The 21465-nt window shown below is 41.3% G+C and overlaps 1 protein-coding gene across 4 annotated transcripts in view; it reads right to left on the bottom strand.

The window, feature by feature from the left end:
• Positions 1-20817, bottom strand: part of RESF1 (retroelement silencing factor 1) — a 26216-nt gene extending 5399 nt beyond the window's left edge. The window contains exons 1-4 of one of the 4 annotated variants that reach the window (XM_032248269.1): positions 20668-20817; positions 19315-19413; positions 3453-8536; positions 2087-2170 (exon numbers count right to left, since the gene is read on the bottom strand). In XM_032248269.1, the coding sequence (XP_032104160.1) occupies positions 2087-2170; positions 3453-8469 (5101 nt within the window). In that variant the 5' untranslated portion in view covers positions 8470-8536; positions 19315-19413; positions 20668-20817. Of the gene's footprint in view, positions 1-2086; positions 2171-3452; positions 8537-19314; positions 19414-20267; positions 20497-20667 lie in introns of those variants that run through there. The other 3 variants (XM_032248270.1, XM_032248272.1, XM_032248271.1) reach the window with 3 other exon arrangements.
• Positions 20818-21465: the final 648 nt, after the last annotated feature.

The raw sequence follows: 21465 nt of genomic DNA, 5'->3' as shown, positions 1-21465 counted from the left end.
AAAAAAAAAAAAAAAAAAAAAAAAAAAAAAAAAAAAAGATGTGCTTCTTTCTCTTAGTAAAATTTTGCTGCTCTCCTTTTTTGAAGCTCTGAACCCCTTTGCCTATTTAATAAACCAAAACTAAGACAAAACATTTGAGCTCTAGCTTTTAATTCTCAAGCCAAACCCTAAAAACAAGGTACTTTCACTGTATTAACTATCAAATACTTGGCTGGATGCGGTGGCTCACACCTGTAACCTAGCACTTTGGGAGGCGGAGGTGGGGGGATTACATGAGTTCAGGAGTTTGGGACCAGCCTGGTCAACATAGTGAAAGTAACCTGTCTCTACTAAAAATACAAGAACTACCCAGGCATGGTAGTGCACTTGTAGTTCTAGCTACTCAGGAGGCAGAGGCAGGAGACTCACTGGAATCCAGGAGGCAGAGGCTGCAGTGAGCTGAGACCATGCCACTGTACTCCAGCCTGGGCAACAGAGCATCTCAAAACTAAATTAAACTAACTCAAAACTCTAGCTTCTTTAGTTGGTCCTCAGCCCAAATACCTTCCCAGCAAATAACACAGCTAAGATCAGTCTCTCATTAGTAAAAAACAGTCATCCCTCAGTATTGAAGAGGGATTGATTCCAGGACGCCTCTGCAGCACCCACCCAAATAGATACCAAAATCTGGGGATGCTTAAGTCCCTTATATAATGGCATAGCATTTTTACCTAATCTAAAGCATACCCCCTACATACCTTAAATCATTTCCAGGTGACTTTTAATACCAAATACAACGTAAATCCTATGTAAACAGTTGTTACACTGTATTGTCTTTCAAGTTTCTATTTTTATTTTTTTTTCCCAAGTATTTTCAATCCACAGTTGTTTGAATCTACAGATACAGAACACGCAGATATGGAGGGCTGACTATAGCTCAACCATACTATACCTCAACCATACTTAACGGACTTTGAAGAGAGGGGACCAGGTTCCAGTCCCTATTCAGTAACTAGCAATGACACATAAGTCAAATGATGTCACACCTCTTATCTATAAAATGGGAATATCCTTGCCTAAATTGTATTGAGGTTTAATGAAATTTACACGTGAATAATCGAATTCAGGGGCTGGCAAACAGTCCAGCCTGCTGCCTATTTTGGTAGATAAAGTTTAAATAGAGGCCAGGCGTGATGGCTCATGCCTGTAATCCCAGTACTTTGTGGACCACCTGATCCCAGTTTAGCCTGGCCAACATGGTGAAACCCTGTCTCTACTAAACATACAAAAAATTTAGCTGGGTGTGGTGGTGTGCACTTGTAGTCCCAGCTACGAGAGGCTGACAGAGAAGAATCACTTGCAGTGCAGCAAGATCATGCCACTGCACTCCAGCCTGGGTGACAGAGTAAGACTCTGTCTTTAAAAAAAAAAAAGGTAATCAGAACACAGCTGATACTCATCTACATATTATCTGCAGCCACTTCCTTGAAACAACAGACTCAGAGCTGAGTAGTCAGGACATACACTTGATGACCCAGAAAACCTAAAGTATTTGCTGTCTGGAACTATACAGGTAAAACAAAAATCTTATCTAACTTATTGTGATGAGAATTATTTTCCTGTTAAAAGAAAGTTAAGTCCCACAGCATAACAACAGGAAAATGTCTCCTATCACTCAAGTACCAACACTGAATGACTGAAAAAAAGAACATGGGGCCGGGCATGGTGGCTCACACCTGTAACCCCAGCACTTTGGGAGGCCAAGGCAGGCAGATCATAAGCTCGAGAGACTGAGACCACTGTGGCTAGTTTGGTGAAACCTTGCCTCTATTAAAAATACAAAAATTAGCTGGGCATGGTGGTGTGCACCTGTAGTCCCAGCTACTCGGGGGAGACTGAGGCAGAAGAATTGGTTGAACCCAGGAGGCAGAGGTTGCAGTGAGCCGAGATTGCGACACTGCAGCAAACTTCATCTCATTCAAACCAAAAAATAACAAAAAAAAAAAAAAAGGATAAAATCATACTTTACAATCATATCATAATCATAATCTAACTTTCATATACCAGATAGGCAGATAAGTAGAAACAAGACTTAAAAATACTTTACCTTTTTCTTGGCTGTTTTTCTGTGTTTTTTTCTTCATAGTAACACATTTTAACCAGTCTTCTTTTGTACTTTTTATTCCTGAAACTATTTAAATATTCATTTTCAGAACTCTAGATATTGCTAATCATCTCCTTTAGTACTACAATGAAGGAAAATCATGTAAGCCGAAAACAGATTTTGGAAGGCACTTGATATAACCATATGTAACAGAACTCAATAAAAAGAACTGGAAAAATAATTTCCCCTATTTGAAATGCTTATCTCATCATTAAAAAATGAGTTTATCCTTACTATGTAATTATGTTCCCCTCACCTGAGCTGAACAGGTTAACACATCAAGATATTTAAGGACACATGAGATAGAAAGTTACACACCCCCACCCGTTTCCCATGTTCTGATTATATCCACACCTCAAATTCTAAGGACCCAAATGAAAGAATCTATTGAAAGCACTAATTTTTTATAAAATGAGTATATCCCTATATTCTTTTCCAGGAAAACATATCCTATTTATGCTATTGTTTTATGAACCCCAACAAACATAGTCAGAAAAGCAAAGACTCCAATTTCCATTCAAATCCTTAAGTTTTCCAGTCTTGAGTTTCTTAGCACAATGCTTTACATATAATATCCACAACCTCTAAATGTTCCCTTAGTACCACAAATAACTAGCTATCAATTTTCTCCTTCCTTCCTGCACTACATTGAGAAGTCTACCATTAGGTTACCTAATATTCATAAGCTGCCAGCTTGGCTCTACAGATTTTAAATTGTAACACCGGACAATACTACCTTCATGGTCCTTCCAGCTTCTGAGTAGGCTAGGTGTTACCATTTTAACTATAGTGATAACACAGTCATCAACTGTTTCAAAGATGACAATTAGTCAACCCATTTCCATATGAACAAAAAGACTTCATTATTAATAATTACATATCCTCTAGTATTTAGAACAAAATTTCAAGTTCACAGGTCTTTGAAATTACAAGTCCAAAGGAAAATTAACAAAATCAAGACTTTACAACACTGGCAACTTGACACTTTTCTGACATTCAAGGAATGTGGAAATGTTTTTCACAGTACAGCCTTTTGGGTACTAACTAAAATATTTCTATTTGGCAAGTTTTATATAGCTTGTCGTGACTACCAATTTCCTACAACTTACAATAAGGTGGCAATAAACACAAAACAAATATTCCCCAATAAAACATAGGTTTACCAGGCAAAACAAATACTAGGTACAGTAGTGGCATAACACATTTAAGTCTTTCCCAGCAGCCCAGACAGCATGAGAGGTGCTAGCCCAAATATTGACCTATGGCTCTTTACAATGTTGTAGACACCACCAAGAAAATCATACTGGACCTTGCACAGGGGCTTGCTCCTTCCTGGGATGAGGCTTTACATCCTTCCGTTCTTCCACAGGGTTTGCATTCTTTAGTAAGATATCTGGACATAATTTAAACTCCAGCATGTTTGATTTATCTGTGTTATCTTTTGCTGGTAAAAAGGCCTTACATTTATTTTCCTGTCTCTTCTCTTTATCTTTATGAAGCTTCCTGGGTGAACTGTCTAATTTGGTGAGACAAATGCTTTCACGTTCAGTGCATTTAAATGCAACTCTATTCAGATACAATTTCTTTTGATCCTTTACTTGGGGAGGTATTTGGCTGAATTGAGCTTCACTGCTTATACTGGTTAATTTCTTGTCTAATTTAGTCTGGTCAATCCATATTTTGTCAGACTGCTTTCTATCAATTTTTTCTTTAACATTCTTTAAAATATTGTATGTTTTAGACTCCTCAGAATGGTGGATTTTGAGGCTTTTACCATGGCTTGTCAAGCCATTTAATGATTCTTTAGAGGTCTGTACACTGCTGCTGTGTCTCTCATTCAATTTCCCACAACTTCCGACCTGCACAAATTTACTGGGTCTCACGCGTTCAGAATCACATGGTACATTTTTCACACAGATTTTCAACGCTTTATTACTCACAGCTTCTTTATGTTTCTGCCTTTGTAAATACTCCTTAGGAATTGGAATTCTAAATTTAGATGAACTAGCTTTCGTGTCTAAAGACTTAGTATTTGATACTATCTTTTCCTTAACAATGGCTCTCTCCTTTGGGTTTGACGAAGACTCACCTAATTTGAATGTAGCTCCCACACTTTCATTCTGTTCTTGTTTATCATGTTTCTTCCTCTTTACTTCCATATCTAATATGTTCCCTTGGTCTAATTTCCTTTTTTCCAAATGTTTTTGTTTGAAGCCATCTGGTTTGAATTTCAATTTTATCTTTTCTGGCGATGACTGTCCCAAGGAACTATGCTTCTTATATAGATCTTTATTTGACAAAAAAGCTGTTTTTGCTTTTAGCGGGCGTGAGTTCTGTGTCATATGTTTCTTCTGTTGGGTTTCTTGAGAAGCTTGTTCATAAGATGCTGTCATTTTATTACTGGAGTGAAAGGTTACCTCATGAAACCTCAGTTTTTTTTTTTCGTGATTTTGCAAGGGATCATCTAGTTTATCACATTTAGATGAAAACTGACCAGCAGTTAATTCTTGTTCCATTCTTGGTATGCTTTTATGTTTCGTTTTGGATGCATCTTTTATATTATTATCGTATTGTATTTCAGGAAAATGACTTTCCCCATCTGGAGGAGTAAGAGTCGTCTTTGGATTATTTAGAAGGATCTTAGATTCAACAACAGGGACAGCTCTATCAGAGGTTCTCTCTCCTTGTTTACAACTGTTGGTCTCCAAAGGAGAACACTGGTCTTTTCCTTTCTCTTCCTCTGAAGTTGAGTTCTTGATGGAATCACACTGACACTGGGGTACTCCTTCATAAATCACAGAGAGCCACCCCAATGCACAGCAGTGGATGTCATCTTTCTCTGAGTCCAGTATCACAGAATCACGACTTTCTCCTCCTGCAGGTGCCTGCAGGTCACAATGGCTACCTACCTCTGTGATGGGCTTTTCTTTCTCAGGTTCTTCCAACTTGTCTACCACACAGGGTTGATCATCCTGTTCAGTAAATATTTCTTTCATTTGCTCTGAGCTTAACATTGTAATTTGTATTTGATCTCCTGGGTCTTTGGAGTCACAACTGGTTTTATCAGCAGTTTGATCTTCTGAGGTCGGGTATGTTGTTTGCTGGCCCACAGAACCATCACGTGTATTAACAGCCTCAATGCCATAAGGAAACTCCTTTAAAAGTTCTGACAGCTGATCATGTAGGTATAAGACAGGTGCCTTATCACTGTGAATTTCATTTCTTGCAGGACCTTGGGTAGTGTAATTGCTGGATACATCAGTTTCCTGGGGGTAAATATCCTCCTGAATAGCAGCTGATGAACACATATCATTAGCTGTGCTTTCTTCGGTGGCATGCTCCAAATTACTTTCCTCCAGAATTCCTCTGTTTACTTCAAGATTATTAAAAGACGACTCTAAGGGTGGCTCTGATTTTGGCTGATCACATATTTTCTGTGAAACATCTGTGCACTGTACAGGTTTATCTTTTTGAAAACTAAAGTCTTTATTTTCAGTGGTATCATCTGATTGTTTTTCTGGTTCTCCACTACCAATCCCTTGCTGATTGGGTAGAGATGGTTTCTGTGGCTCAATCACTTTCAAAGAAACAGAGCTGAATATCTTTGCAATTTGGGAATTGTAAGCAGTATCACCTTCAACCAGAGAACATATATTGTCAATCTGTAATATATCACTACTCACAACAGTATTATCCCTTGATTCCTGTGAGGTTTGCTGATCACTCATAGGAGAATGGATAGCTGACTCTAATTTGTCATGCTTTCCTTGACTGACATTAAGTGCGCCTTCTGAATGACCAGGAGTTGAGTCATTCTGCTTTTCCTTCTCAGTTAGTGGGAAAATCTTGGTTGATACTGCAGTACTTGCTACTGGTCCACTAACATCAACTTTCAAAGCAGCAGCTGTCTTTGCATTTTCTGCCAACTGATTTTGTAAACTACAAACACTGCCTTCTTTAATAACTGGATACACTGTTTCAGGTAATGCTGCAGGTGTTACTCCTTTGACAGACAATGTTTTGACATCTGACAGAATTAACGGTGAGACTACAGCAATCTGAAGTTCTGTTCCCTTTGTTGTATTTATGCCTGAAGACTCGTAATTGTGCACTACCACTGACAAACCTGTTTGTGGTGCAGGATTACTTATTTTATTCTGAGAATTTGAATTTCCCACAACTGAACAAGGACTCTTAATATGGATGTTAGCAGGCTTTGAAATACCAACTGCTGCTGTGTTTGTTCTGAGTTTATCACACTGCTTTTCTTTTGTACTTTCTGAAGGTTGCTTTTTCCAAAGAGAAAGACAGGTTGCTAGCACTTCCATGGAACAGCTACTGTCACTTTTAGCAGGTGTTCCTTTTGTTGAGGATTCTTGTTCACTGCAAAAAGGGTTGTCCGAAGTCCCACCACTTACATTAGAAATACTTGGAGTTTCCATGGTCTTCAAATTTAGTTGGTTACCAGTCTTTTGGGTACTTGGGTTCATTTCACAACTGTCTGGTTTAGAATCCTGAATAGTTTGACTAGCATCTTTTAATACTGTCTTCTGAGTCTTACCTGCCTGTAAAAGCAAACTGATAAGTAGTGCATTTTTATTTTGAATGTTTGATGTATATTCCTCAGTGGACATGGACTTGGGAATAGAAATTGTTTCACAAACTGCTGAATTTTGCTCAACTTTGCTAACATTTTCTGATGAAAGCTGAGTACTCAATATTGCCTGGGTCATCTCAACAGCTGATGTCTTTGAAGTGAGAACTTTCACATCATGAGTCTGGTCTGGCATTGGCTGCTTTTCACAATAGACAGGATTTGGTAAAACAACCGAATTAACTTGGTTAAACCTTCTGCAATTGATTTTCTGAATGCCAGAATTCAGTGTACATTCAGTCTTACTTGTTTCTGTAGATTTCACTACTGTAGGTGGTTGTCTGTCTGCCTTCTCTGACGGTCCTGGAGTTATCTGTGGTGCAGACTGGATTTTGGAAGTTTGTTTCAGAGACAATTCAGAATTCTGACCTGGTTCACTGTAAGAGGTATTAGTCATTTTAATACAACCTGCTGCCATCAAAAGATCTTTATTGATTTTAATTTTCCTTGCAAGTTCTGAAAACTTCTGTTTTATTTCTAATAATGTTTTAATATCCCTTACTAGCTTTTCTTTTGTAACACTTGTGTCCAGTACTTGATTTGAAGTTGGATTACAAGAATCCTTTCTTTTCTCTTCATTATTTTGAGCAAGAGTCTGAACACCAACCACAGAAGATCTAACGGGATCATTAAAAGGTTGTTTACTGCTGGTACTTACTTTTAAGTTAGAGAAATTTCCAATTGTGCTAATACTTTCATTAGGGTTTTGCCACTGCTGTTGAAAGCTGTTCCTCATTTCAGATGAGTGCATTTCTCCACTCGGAGGAACTTCCATAGACAAGTGTTTAGTAATACACTGAGTACTTTGCAAAGGCTGGCTTCCATATCTCCAGTTGTAAGGAGGAGGAGGTCTTCTGTCAGTGTGCATGGCATACTGCTGTGATGGTACAGCTGCAGTCTGCTTTGACAATAAAGTTAGTACAGAATTTGGAAGCTGACTATTTTTAACTTGTAATGATGTAGTAAAGTTTCCTTTCTGAATGGCAGGATCTTGTAAAAAGCTTTGTGGTGAGTAACGGTATAGCTTTGGAGGTGGTCTGTAATCTGGATAAGTCAGTCCCTTAGACATATAGTGTTGTGTCCAATCAACCTGCTGCTCTGAAAAAGACTGGTTAAGTCCCTGGTTTCCTTGGTAAGCCACAGGAAGTTGTGTAGAATTAGAAGGGATCATTTGCATATGCATAGAATAGGTATCTGATGTTACCAACTGACTCTGCAGTGCAGGCATATTGGGTGTATTAGTTCCAAAATCAGTTTGATGAGACCCAGTTGCCCCAATAGGAGAATGCACAGGATTCCTCATTGCTGAGTTCGACCATACATTTTGTGTAGCTCCTGAAGACATTTGCAAATTTTGAGTTAGCTGTTTGGGTCCATTAACATTTGCATATGTTATTCTTTCTACTGAAGTATGTGAGGTCACAACTGTCCCATTATGCATATCAGAAACAGAGATTTGTTGAGGATAATTCTGGATATTTGGCAGTGGCTGTGAAATTGGATTTGAATTACTGGGATACATGCATGCTTCTTGGTTACTTCCAGGATAGCTGAAAGAACTTGGAGATGTTGTGGTAACTTGGTTTATTAAAGACTGCTGCAAAAAAGGTGGCTGGCTTTTCGGATACAGTGGTGGTAATGTAGCACTCTTTGGTTTTGCATTCCAATTCATTGTTGGTTTGACACAGTAGCAATGTATTACAAGTCAGTTATAAGTCAGTTGTTTGAATGTCAGGAATCTGTAAGAAACAAAAATCTTTTATTAAAATGCTGTTTTGCCTAGATAGAACCTCTAAAAAAAATCAGTAGCTGACTATCCATCCTAATTACCGAAACTTCTGAGCAGCCTCATCTTTAATTTGGGAAGAGAAAGAGCAATAGAGGATACAACAAGGCAAGTGTCAATGAAATTTCTAAAGTGTTTAACAGAAATTCACTCTACACAATTAACAGCTAGCTTTTTGTTACATTTCAACTCCAATCACATTATGCTTTTACTTATTTTAACAGACTCTCTATTCTAAGTAATCCATGCTAATTGTATTTAAAAAAAAAAAAAAAAAAAAAGCCCAAACATATGGTTAACAACATTAAACTCCCCAGCACTATTCAAGGTTACCTGGTTCCTGGCACAAAGCACCTAAAACCCTTGGAATTTCTTGAATGTCAGGAGTATCTTTTGTTATTCATAATGAGAGCCCTGTTTGTGCACACCTGAGTCTATGCTATTTCAATGACTTAAGGTAGGAGCTCCTAGATACCCTCAGGATAGAGCTGGTGGTCACCAAGAATACCAAGTGTTAAAGGGTTGGAACTTTTAGTTCTAACCACTGACCTCCATAAAGTGGTAGGGGAAGCTGGAGACTGCATTCTATAAAAACTCTTGGCTGGATGTGGTGGCTCATGCCTGTAATCCCAGCACTCTATAAGGCTGAGGTGGGAGGATCTCTCAAGGCCAAGAGTTCAAGACCAGTCTGGGAAACATAGTGAAACCCTATCTCTACTGAAAATTAAAAATAAAAATAAAATTAGCTCACCACGGTAGTGCATGCCCATGGCCCAGCCACCTACTCAGAAAACAGAAGGCAGGGCGGGAGGATCACCTGAGCCTGCGAGTTGAGGCTGCAGTGAGTCATGACGGTGTCACTCAACTCCAGCCTGGGTGACAGAATAAGACTTAAAAAACAAAACAAAACAAAAAAAAAAAAACCTCTCTGGGTGAAGTGCCTCATGCCTGTAATCCCAGCACTTTGGGAGGCCGAGGCAGGTGGATCACGAGATCAAGAGATCAAGATCATCCTGGCCAACATGGTGAAACCCCGTCTCTACTAAAAATACAAAAATTAGCTGGGCATGGTGGCGTGTGCCTGTAGTCCCAGCTACTTGGGAGGCTGAGGCAGGAGAATAGCTTGAACCTGGGAGGCGGAGGTTGCAGGGAGCCGAGATCATGCCACTGCACTCCAGCCTGAGCAACAGAGCAAGATTCCGTCTCAAAATAATAATAATAAAGAGTCAATGCAATTCCAGTAAACATCCCAATGGATTTTCTTGGTGTAAATTTACAAACCTGATTATAAACTTTCCATGGCAATGCAAAACAAGCATGAATAGCAAAGACGTATACTTTTATATATGAAAGATATTTGTTTTATGACAAAGTTAGGAAAAAGTTATTTTCAATACATAAAGCTAGGTCAATTGTTTATCCATATGCCACGAAATGAAAATAAGCCTTAACCAATTACACGTCCAGACACACACAAATCAATCCCATGGAGATCATCATTTTAAAGTTTCTAGAAACAGGCCAGGCATGGTGGCTCACTTCTGTAAATCCCAGCACTTTGAGAGGCCAAGATGGGCAAACCACCTGAGGTCAGGAGTTTGAAACCAATCTGACCAACATAGTGAAAGCCTGTCTCTACTAAAAATGCAAAAATTAGCTGAACATGGTGACACATGCCTGTAATCCCAGCTACTTGTGAGGCTGAGGCAGGAGAATCTCTTGAACCCAGGTGGCGGAGGTTGCAGTGAGCCAAGATCGCACCACTGCACTCCAGAGCCTCAGCGATTAAGCAAGACTCCGCCCCCGCCACAAAAAAAAAAAAAAAAAAAAGTTTCTAGAAATGATACAAGAGAATATCTTTATGACCTTGGGATAGGGAAAGGTTTGTAAAACAGGGCACAATGAAAAGGTCCATAAAATAAATGGCATCAAAATTAGTCACTCGTTTATTAAAAACACCAATAAGGAAGTAAAAAACTCACGCTATAGAACATTACACTTCCAATGCATACCAAAGAGCTCATATCCAGCCTATATACGGAATTTCTTAAAAAGAAAAATGTAGATGACTCAATAAAACATAAGCATGAGGCCAGGCTCGGTGGCTCACACCTATAATCCCAGCACTTTGGGAGGCCAAGGCAGGCAGATCATGAGGTCAGGAGTTTAAGAACAGCCTGACCAACATGGTGAATCCTCGTCTCTACTAAAAATACAAAAGTGAGCTGGGTATGGTGGTATGCGCCTGTAATCCCACCTACTGAGGAGGCTGAGGCAGGAGAATGGCTTGATCCTGAGAGGTGGAGGTTGCAGTGAGCCAGGATTGTGCCGCTGCATTCCAGCCTGGGTGACAGAGTGAAACTCCATCTCAAAAAAAAAAAAAGCATGAAGCTTAATTAGACACTGTATAAGAGACACTACAGTTGATCCTTGAACATGGCTTTGAAGTGTTTGGGTCCACTTATCTGTGGATTTTCTTTTGTCTCTGCCACCCTGGAGACAAGGTAGGCCAACTCCTCCTCTTCCTTCTCCTCTGCCTACTCAAGATAAATGTGATGAGGATAAAGACCTTAATGATATCCATTTCCACTTGATGGATAGTAAATATATTCTCTTGTGATTTTAATAAAATTTCCTGTTCTCTAGCTTATTCTAAAAATACAGTACATACTACATGTAACATACAAAATATGTATATATTAATTGTTTGTATTATTGGTAGGGCTTCCACTAAACAGTAGGCTATTAATGATTAACTTTTGGTGAGTCAAAAGTTAAACGTGGGCTGCGCGCGGTGGCTCATGCTTGTAATCCCAATTCGGGAGGCTGAGGAGGGTGGCTCACAAGGTCAGGAGTTTTCAAGAACAGCCTGGCCAAGATGATGAAACCCTATCTCTACTAAAAATACAAAAATTAGCCGGTTGTGGTGGCGGGTACCTGTAATCCCCACTACTCGGGAGGCTGAGGCAGAGAATTGGTTGAACCCAGGAGGCAGAGGTTGCAGTGACCCAAGATTGCACCACTGCACTCCAGCCTGGGGGACAGAGCAAGACTCTTTCTCAAAAAAAAAAAAAAAAAAAAAAAAAAAAATCCATATGTAAGTGGATCCGCGTGGTTCAAACTAACATTGTTTGAGGTTCAGCTGTAGTCTCTAAGACTGCAGAATCTACTTTTGGATATAATGTATTCTTAGGACTTTTGAGAATATATTGTAATGTAGTTACCATAGACAAGGTTTCCATGGTTCATCATTACAATTTCTCTGTGAAAATAAATTCTTGCCCCATCTAAGATCTCTGCCAGGCCACATCACTGGCTTAAAAAATATTTTTCATAAGAATTTGTGCTACATAAAAATAAATAAAAAGAATTTGTGCTTCCATTAAATAACAAAAAATATGCAGTGAAAATACCATTAAGGAAATTAAAAACAAAGAAATTGAAATGCTACATTAGAAAATACTCATTATGCAAAATAAATCCCACTAAGGAATAAGAAAGGAATAGACATGAGACAAAAACAAAATGCAAAACATTAGCGGTAAATGTAATTATTTAAAAAATAATATTTTAATATAAACAATTCTGAGAATTTCTCACACTTCTGACACCAGATGTGTGGGTGTTTCACCCCAAGTAACAAGCAATCAGTTCTTCGGTGGACATACCAGCTGGGTGTCAGGAGTTCAACACCAGCCTGACCAACATGTTGAAACCCCATCTCTACTAAAGATACAAAAATCAGCTGGTTGTGGTGTCACACACCTGCAATCTCAGCTACTGGACAGGCTGAGGCAGGAGAATCATTTCAACCCAGGAAGGAGAGGTTGCAGTAAGCCGAGATTGCGTCATTGCACTCCAGCCTGGGTGACAGACCAAGACTCTGTCTCAATTAAAAAAAAAACCCTAAAATCAAACAAAAAAACTCCTACCATTTTTGACTTATGATATTTTCTAAGCTGAGGTACATTTGTACTACTAAAAACAACTAATATTTGAAAATCTACTATATGTAAAGAACTCTGTGGAATGATCCATATACTTTATCTCATTTAAATATCACAATAAATTAACAAAGGCTCACAATCCTCCCTCTGCAGCACAGTGGTGAGAAGGCGCAGAACAGTTCTCTACGCTTCTATAAACGCAGTCTGCAAAAGGACAAATGGATTCATATATTACTAGGTTCGACAGCAAAATCAAGATCAGTATCCCCAGTCTCACAGGATGACACCAAGCCAGATGAGAACACCAAACTGTGGCCATTTTATAGCCTGCAACCATAGTCCCGGAGGTGGTGAAGTCCTAGGCTCAACTGAAACTAAGGAGGTAGATGAGAAACAGCTTTGTGACTGTTTCTCACAGGGCTGTTTTTCTCTCACTTTGTTCATGGAGGACCTGCAGGGTGTCTTGCCAGAATATGGGTCAGCCTGTGATTAAGCTTAAGCTTTGCCTGCATGGTCTGTGAGAAGAGCAAGTCATCAGGGCACCAAGGTCAAGCTGTTTACCTACAACTCTGCCTTCTCGTCTTTCATGTATCCAACTACAAACTCTATTCAGAAGCACAGGCCATCCAATCAGATATCCTGATCCACTGTATTTTGTCTTAGGCAACACTGGATTAAAAGGGCCTGTAACTGTGACTCCCAGCAGGACGATCACACCTATTGTGGAGGACACACCACAAGGTTTCCATTGCAGAGCCAAGCCAGCTAAATATCCCAAATACCACACCAAGCTTCACTAGTGACAGCCACAGGGCTTTCTCCATTTAAAAAAAAAAAAAAAAAAGGAGAAATAAATTGTTCTAATTGTTCTACCTTTTCTGACTCAGGATAACACAGGTAGAACATGAAGTTCTGGCAATCACATATATCTTGACTGGCCAGCAGAAAGTTCAGACCAATGCCAATAATCATCATTCAGGCTAGAATGCTGACACTACGTTGTGCCTTCAGAGCAGAGACATCAGAGACAAATTTCGGACCATGTTTTCTAGTTGCGTTATTCCCTAAAATGGAATTAAAGACAACAGAAACCAGTTATCCTTCCCAGAATTCTGCCAAGTAATTCGTTTTGGAGCCCTCTGGGTACCCACCTCAAGGAAACATTATCTACTAGAGCCAGCTTGTCCAATCCACAGCCCATGGGCCGCATGCAGCCCAAGACAGTTTTGAATGAGGCCCAACACAAATTCATAAACATTCTTAAAACATCTGAGTTTTTTTGCAATTTTTTTTTAAGCTCATCATCTAGTGCTAGTGTATTTTATGTGTGGCCCAAGACAATTCTTCCAAAGTGGCCCAGGGAAGTCAAAAGACTGGACACACCATGTACTAGAGGTATGGTGTGGTCTTAAATATCTGAAAAGCTCTGACAAATACCCCCAAGTATACGTGACACATCAGTGTGGGGCAGGCAGGTACAAACCATATAAGACAATATTGCGTTGAGGCCGGGCACGGTGGCTCATGCCTGTAATCCCAGCACTTTGGGAGGCTGAGGCAGGCGGATCACAAGGTCAAGAGATCGAGACCATCCTGGCCAACATGGTGAAACCTCGTCTCTACTAAAAATGCAAAAATTAGCTGGGCGTGATGGCACGTGCCTGTAATCCCAGCTATTCAGGAGGCTGAAGCAGGAGAACTGCTTGAACCCGGGAGGTGGAGGTTGCAGTGAGCAGAGATCGTGCCATTGCACTCTAGCCTGGCCACCTGGCGAGAGAACAAGACGCTGTCTCAGAGAAAAGAAAAAAAAAAAAAAAGACAATATTGTGTTGAGGCAAAAACTGTATTCGAAGAACAAGTATTGCTTCTTACAATAGGAGTAAGCCAATTTTCTGCCACTAGAGATGGACAAAATGCACTCAGTGGAACAGATGAGTACCTCGAAAGCATGTGGTTGAAGGTAGTTGTCCAGGTTCCTGACATCCTGAACAAAGAACTGGACAAAACACACAAACAAGGCAGCCAAAGCAGTGATTTATTTTAAAGGAGAGTACACTCCACATAGTGGGCACGTGTGCAGCAAGCGGCTCAAGGGCATCAGTTACAGAATTTTCTTTTTTCTTTTTTTTTTTTTTAAACAGTCTCGCACTATCTCCTGGGCTGCCAGGCTCGAACCAAGTGGCACAATCTTGGCTCACTGCAACCTCTGCCTCCTGGGTTCACGCGATTCTCCTGCCTCAGCCTCCCGAGTACCTGGGATTACAGATGCACACCATCACACCCAACTAATTTTTTGTATTTTTAGTAGAGATGGGTTTTCACTGTTGACCAGACTGGTCTCCAATTGATCTCGCGATCCGCCACCCCAGCTTCCCAAACTGCAGGTATTACAGGCATGAGCCACAGCCCTGGCCAGTTACAGAATGTCCTGGGGTTTAAATACCCTCTAGAGGTTTCCCATTGGTTCGCTCTATGCAAATGAAGTAGTGACCAGCCACCAGTCCGATTGGTTGGAGGAGTGGAGCAATCAGGGCACTTTCATTTTCTACTCAGTAACTGCCACATAGAAAAAGGAGGGATTAAAAAGGAGGTAGATGGCTGGGCCTGGTGGCTCACGCCTGTAATCTCAGCAGTTTGGGAGGCCAAGGCAGCGGGATCACGTGGGGTCAAGAGTTCAAGACCAGCCTAACCAACATGAAGAAACCCTGCCTCTACTAAAAATACCAAAAATGAGCCGGGTGTGGTGGTGCATGCCTGTAATCCCAGCTACTCGAGAGGCAGAAGTAGGAGAATCACTTGAACTCGGGAGGTAGAGGTTGCATTGAGCCAACATCTCGCCACTGCACTCCAGCCTGGGCCACAAGAGCAAAACAGGCGTGTGCCTGTAATCCCAGCTACTTTGGAGGCTGAGACAGAATTATTGCTTGAACATAGGAGGTGGAGGCTGAAGTGAGCCAAGATCACAGCACTGCACTTCAGCCTGGGTAGCAGGGTGAGGCTCTCTTAAAAACTGCAACAAAAAACAAAACGATAAAACTGCAATAAACAAGACCATATAGTACTGACAGGGGACAGGCATTGATCTATGGAATACAACCTAGAACCCAGAAGTAAACATTCACATTTGTGGTCACTAGTAAGGAATGAGAAGAATCCAGGATATATTAAAAACTTACAACTTGGCAATCCAAAAATACCACAAATTTAAGGTCAAAGGTTTTGAATAGACACTTCTCTAAAGAAATCAATATGCACATAAAAAGATGCTTAACATCATTAATTATAAGGAAAATGCAAGTCACAACCACAATGAGCTACCACCTCAGGATCACTTCAGGGACTATGAAAGTTAACTGTCGATAGATGTAGACAAATTAGAACTCTCAAACATTGCTGTATAAAATGGCGCATCTCTATTCACAATAGCAAAGACACGGAATCAACCTAAATGCCTATCAATGGTAAACTGGATAAAGAAAATATGGTACCCATACACTAGGGAATACAATGCAGCCATGAAAAAAGAAAGAGACCATGTCCTTTGTAGGAGCTTAGAGCTGGAGGACTTTATCCTTAGCAAACTAATACAGGAAACTGAATATTGCATGCTTTTACATATAAGTGGGAGCTAAGTGATGAGAACACATGGACACCCAGAGGGGAACAACACACTGGTGCCTATAGGATGGTAAAGGGCGGGAGGAGGGAAAGGATACGAAAACACACCTGGGTGATGACATAATCTGTCCAAGAAATCCCCATGACACAACTTTACCTATATAATAAACCTACACATGCACCCCCAAACGTAAAACAAAAGTTAAATGAGAAATAAAAATAAAATAGTAATCCCAGCTACTTTGGTTAATAGTCTGGCAGTTCCTCAAAATGTTAAACAGTTATCATAACCAACAAATTCCACTCCTAAGTAGTTATCCAAAAGAATTAAAAACACATGTCTACATTAACACTATGAATGATCACATGCTGCACTACTCATAGTAGTCAGAGTGAAAACATGTCAAAGATCTGTTAACTGAGGAAGAATAAGCAAAAGTGGCATATCCACACAATGGAATATTTGACAATAGAAACAAAGTAACATATATGTTAATATAAATAAGCCTTGAAAACATGCTGGGTGAAAAACCACAGACTACCACATATTATGACTTAAATTACATGAAATGTTCAGAAAATGCAAACCTACGTAAGTAGATTAATGGCTGCCTATGGAAGGGTGCGTTGAAGAAAATGGGGAGTTACCACTATTGAGTATGGAGATATTCTGGGTGTCAATAAAATGTTCTTAAATTGATAGCGGTGATAGTTGCACAACTCTGAATATACTAAAAAGCACTGTACATTGGGTGTAAATGGATGAATAAATGGTTTATTAATTGTATTTCTAACTGTAGTTACAAAAGGCATGTTCTGAACAACCTGAAGCTGCTTGCTTATGTATCTGGAGATGTCAGGGCTGCCCAGTGTAGGGATGATCTACCTGAGAACCAAGGCAGAGAACAGCAGAGCTCAAAGATACAGTATCCCAAACCATAAAACATTCAGATTTAGATACTGGAGCCATTAAAACCCAAAGGTGCCTCTCTATGAACTTATTTTCTGAGACAGAGTCTCATTCTGTCACCCGAGCTAGAGTACAGTGGCTCAATCTCCACTCACTGCAACCTTGTCTTCACAAGTAGCTGGGATTACAGGCACTCGCTACCATGCCCAGCTGGCTAGACTGGTCTCCAACTCCTGACCTCAGGTGATCCACCCACCCTGGCCTCCCAAAGTGCTGGGATAACAGGCATGAGCTGCTGCACCTAGCCCTGTTCCATGAACTAATGATCTAATGAATTATCCTTTGAGGCTTGAAAAATAATTATCTTATGGTTTCTGTTTCTTAAAACTTAATAGGACGATACAGCTTAATACACTGTCATTTTAATCAGAAGTCTTTATTTACAAATGAAACCTTATAATTTGATAAATCAAGAGTTACTGTCATGAAATCTTCGCAATCTAAGTTATAGTCATGAAATTTTTGCAATCATGAACCCAGGAGCATGAAATGCATAGCTCTGATCTCACTTGAGATATTTACCTCTACAGCCTCCAACTTTGCTCTTCATTTACAAGTACACTTAAGGTATTAGGAATAGTAGAAGTACTGCCTAGTTGCCACCCAAGAAAGCATTTACAATTCCGCAAGGTCCAAGATTCTTCCTTAACCACCTTCTTTCAAAGTCAACGTTAACTTGCATATCTATAGCCAGGGCTAGTCAACTGTTCTCCTGGACTTATCTCAAAAGGAATACACTCCCTGTCTGCTTTACATAACAGTGTGCCTCCAATGGGGGAGGAAAGAGGGCGGATTAGACGAAACAAAGATTCTTGAAATTTACCTTTATAAATACCTTTTTTTTTTTTTTTGAGACACTCTTGCTCTGTTACCCAGGCTGCAGTGCAGTCGTGTGACTTCAGATCACTACAACCTCTGCTCCCAAGTTCAGCCACCGGAGCAGCCGGGATTACAGGCACGCAACATCACGCCTGAATTAATTTTTGCGTTTTTAGTAGAGACTGGTTTCGCCATGTTGGCCAACTTGAGGCCAGGGCTGGTCTGGAACTCCTGGCCTCAAGCGATCTGCTTGCCTCAGCCTCTTAAAGTGCTGGCATTATAGGTGAGTCACCACGTCTGGCCTATAAATGTTTTTAAACACATTAAATCAATTCCCTAAGCATTTGAGCTCCAACTAGAGACACTGATCATCTAGAAAGGAAGAGAGATTCCTGTACAATCACAGAGATAATGTTTAAGAATGAAGCTTCGGGGCAAGTTTGCCCTGCCTAGGAATTTAGTAGTGGCATTTTTTATTTCAAACAAGCCTGCACGTAAATCCAGATGTGGACCAGTAGTGACAGTACTTCCTAACAAAACAGGACCCACAAAAAAGAGAATCTAAGAGGATCTACACTGATGGGCTTAATAACAGAAAGGTCATGAATTTAGAGCTTAAATGAACCAACTGAATGTGTGCTAAGCCAGTGTTACATGTCCCAGGCCACAAAACCTATTTCCTCTCACATGACAATAGCTAACATTTATTGGGCACTTAACATGTGTCAGAAGCTGTTTAAGTGTGATATGCATGAAACTCATGTAACTCCACCACAATAATCCCAAGACAGGAGTGCCTGTCCCCATTTTATAGATGAGAAAACAGAGGTTTATTTTCCCAAGATCGACTGGGCGCTGAGTGCTAGAGCCAAGATCTGAACCAAAGCAGTGTTACAGTGACCATGGTATTAAGTGATGAGGTGAGATTTCCTAACGCATTTTGTGGTTACAGAATGAAAGCCCAGAACATGACCACTTTGGCTGTACCGAAGCATCCTTCCAGAGTGGTGCTCTGAGCCACATTCCCCTACGTGCCACAAACAGTAATAAATAAAAACAATCAAATTAAGAAACACAGCAGAGACAGAAGCAGACCTCTGCCCGGGTAACTTCCACCACAACTATCTTACCACAGACCTCTTCCTTATTTTGCTAAGATTAACAACTGATTTCTCGGTACCATGCCAACAACATAATTTCTTCTCAAGCTTTGTCGTCAAATCTATTGTGTCCCACAGTTTAATTTTTAACCAATGTGGATTCACCAAGCTAGTAATTTTGTTCCATAAAATTTTATTCCATAAAACTACTCCATAGTTAAATGTAAGTAACTGCCTGGTTAAATCAGGGTGGGTTTCTTAGAGGTGACATACTTACCCGTAAGCACAACTTTGCTCTTTAATTATTGTGTATGTTCGTTGCCATTTCCCGCCAAACATGTCAGTCTCCCTCCACCCTGTATTTACTTCTTTGGTCCTAGGGACAGCAAGAAACGTTTTATAATTAAGAGTATATGCTAATGTGTTTACTGATATGACATTGCTGTGCAAAACTGTTTCCTTTAAGCCTGCACTGAAAGCATGCTAAGTTTACTGAATTCTTATTAAGTGTCCTAAGTCACAGAAATAGGAACTAGGTCTGGCCTGAAAATACCATTCACTTAAGTTAGTATTTATGTGCGCTCCTCTAGGTCCGCTATCGTTATTATCATTTCAAAACAACACTTTCTCTCTGCAGTTGTCTTTATTGGGTTGGTATTAAACAGAAAAAATCAGACTGCACAGAGGGAAAAAAACTAAAACCTTTACATGACAGTGAAACATGATTAAAGCTAACACATTTAGCAGAAAAAGACAATCCCCACACAAGCTCTGAGAGCCGCCTATTGAAATGCACCCGACTCCCCTCCCCGCAAAATAAAAATGCGCCTCAAGTCTCATACACATGCCTGTCTTAAGACGGTCTGCACTCGATGGACTACAAATAAATTGTTTTCAAGGAAATGATTACCCGAAAGTTTGCTGCCAAACTCAGGACCCTAAGGATGTTTGCTTAGGGAATCCGTGTCCCTCGAGAACACCTAAGATGGGTATGCGTTTGTGCATTTAAAAATGCCTGAAGGAACTAACTCTTGCTGAGGAACAGAAAGCATCTCCGGCACAGAAGCGTTCGCGGACCACTTGAGATGCGAGCAGAGCAATTCCTTTCCAAGAGGCTTCGGCTTAAGAGGGTCGGAGAGGAGAACGCTCGGAAATAGCAAAACAAAGATTTTTTTTTTTTCACTCCAGCGACAGGAAAGCCTTAAAAACATAAGCAGCTCTCACACCCACCCGCCTAACCAACCGCTTCGCAGTTCAACAAAACGCGTCTTCGCCCTCGCCGCTCGCGACCTCTACCGCGCAGAGCCAGGAAATGAGGGAACAGCCAGCGAGGCCCGCCCTCCAGTGCAAGGCTCGGCGTCCGCGGAGGCCCAAGGCTGGCCCCGGCGCGGCGGGCAGAAGCTAGCGCGGCGGCCCGGCCCAGCTCCGGGCTGTGGACTGCCGGGCGCGCGAGCCTGCGGGGCCCGAGGCCCGGCTTCCGGGGCCGCCGCGGCTGCGTCCTAGCTGCAGAACAAAAGCGCTCTGCGCCGCGCGCCAGCCCCAGCCCCGAGCGCCTCGGGCTCCCGGCCCCCGCCCCGCCCGGGTCCCAGAAGGCGAAGAGGGGGCCTCGGGGTGCTCGCCTCACACTTACCGAGCAGAGGAGAGGACCACCCCGCCAAGCAGGGAGAAAGCCGGCGGCCTCCCGGGCCCCAGAGTTTAAGTCAAGTGGGGTCCGCCTCCAGGGGCGGGTCGAGGAGCCAGGCCCGGGATCCAGGAACAGCTGGGCTCCGCCTCGCGCCGGAGGCGGTGGCTGCGAGGGCCCGGCCGCCGCGGTCCTAGTGCCACCCAGAGAAGCCGCGGGCCCGGCCCGCTGATAACACCCGAGCTTGCAGAACGCTTTTACCTGCTCGGCGCGGTAATCTCGCGCAGAGATCTATCTTTCACGTGCACCTGAATCACCCAGAGGGCATGTTAAAGAGGGATTGAGAAGCACCTGCAAAACTGCTGACTCAGTAGATTTGGGGTGCGGCTGAAAATTTGCATTTCGAACAAGTTCCTGAGACTTGCTGTTGCTGCTGGCCTCAGGACCAATTTTTTCTGTGAAGCGCATGGAAGAAAGTCAGCGTGCATTCAAGAGATTGTTAACCCTTAATAAAAAGAAAAAGAAAAAAAGGAATCAACAGGTCAGAGGCAAATAAGTGTGAAAGAAAGTGGATAGTCTATTTGGGGATTCTGAAAGTCCCTGAGGAAGGCTGACTTTGGAGACCGGACCACAAAGCAAGACCTCTTAATTGCCGACCTTTTGTTATGGATTAACTCCCTTATTTTCTTGTTTCCAGCTCAGACCAGATGGCATTTGAGATAAAATGCGCCTTGAATAAGATAAACCACCCCTTCACTATTAACATCCTTAATGTGGAATGTTAAATAGACCCTTCCCAAAAAGAAA

This window comes from Sapajus apella, unplaced genomic scaffold (genome assembly GCF_009761245.1).
Source record: "Sapajus apella isolate SASKATOON/1434 unplaced genomic scaffold, GSC_monkey_1.0 scaffold66, whole genome shotgun sequence".
Lineage (NCBI taxonomy): Eukaryota > Metazoa > Chordata > Mammalia > Primates > Cebidae > Sapajus > Sapajus apella.
The sequence above is the reverse complement of the archived record's forward strand: the minus strand, read 5'-3'. Positions and strand labels throughout refer to the sequence as shown.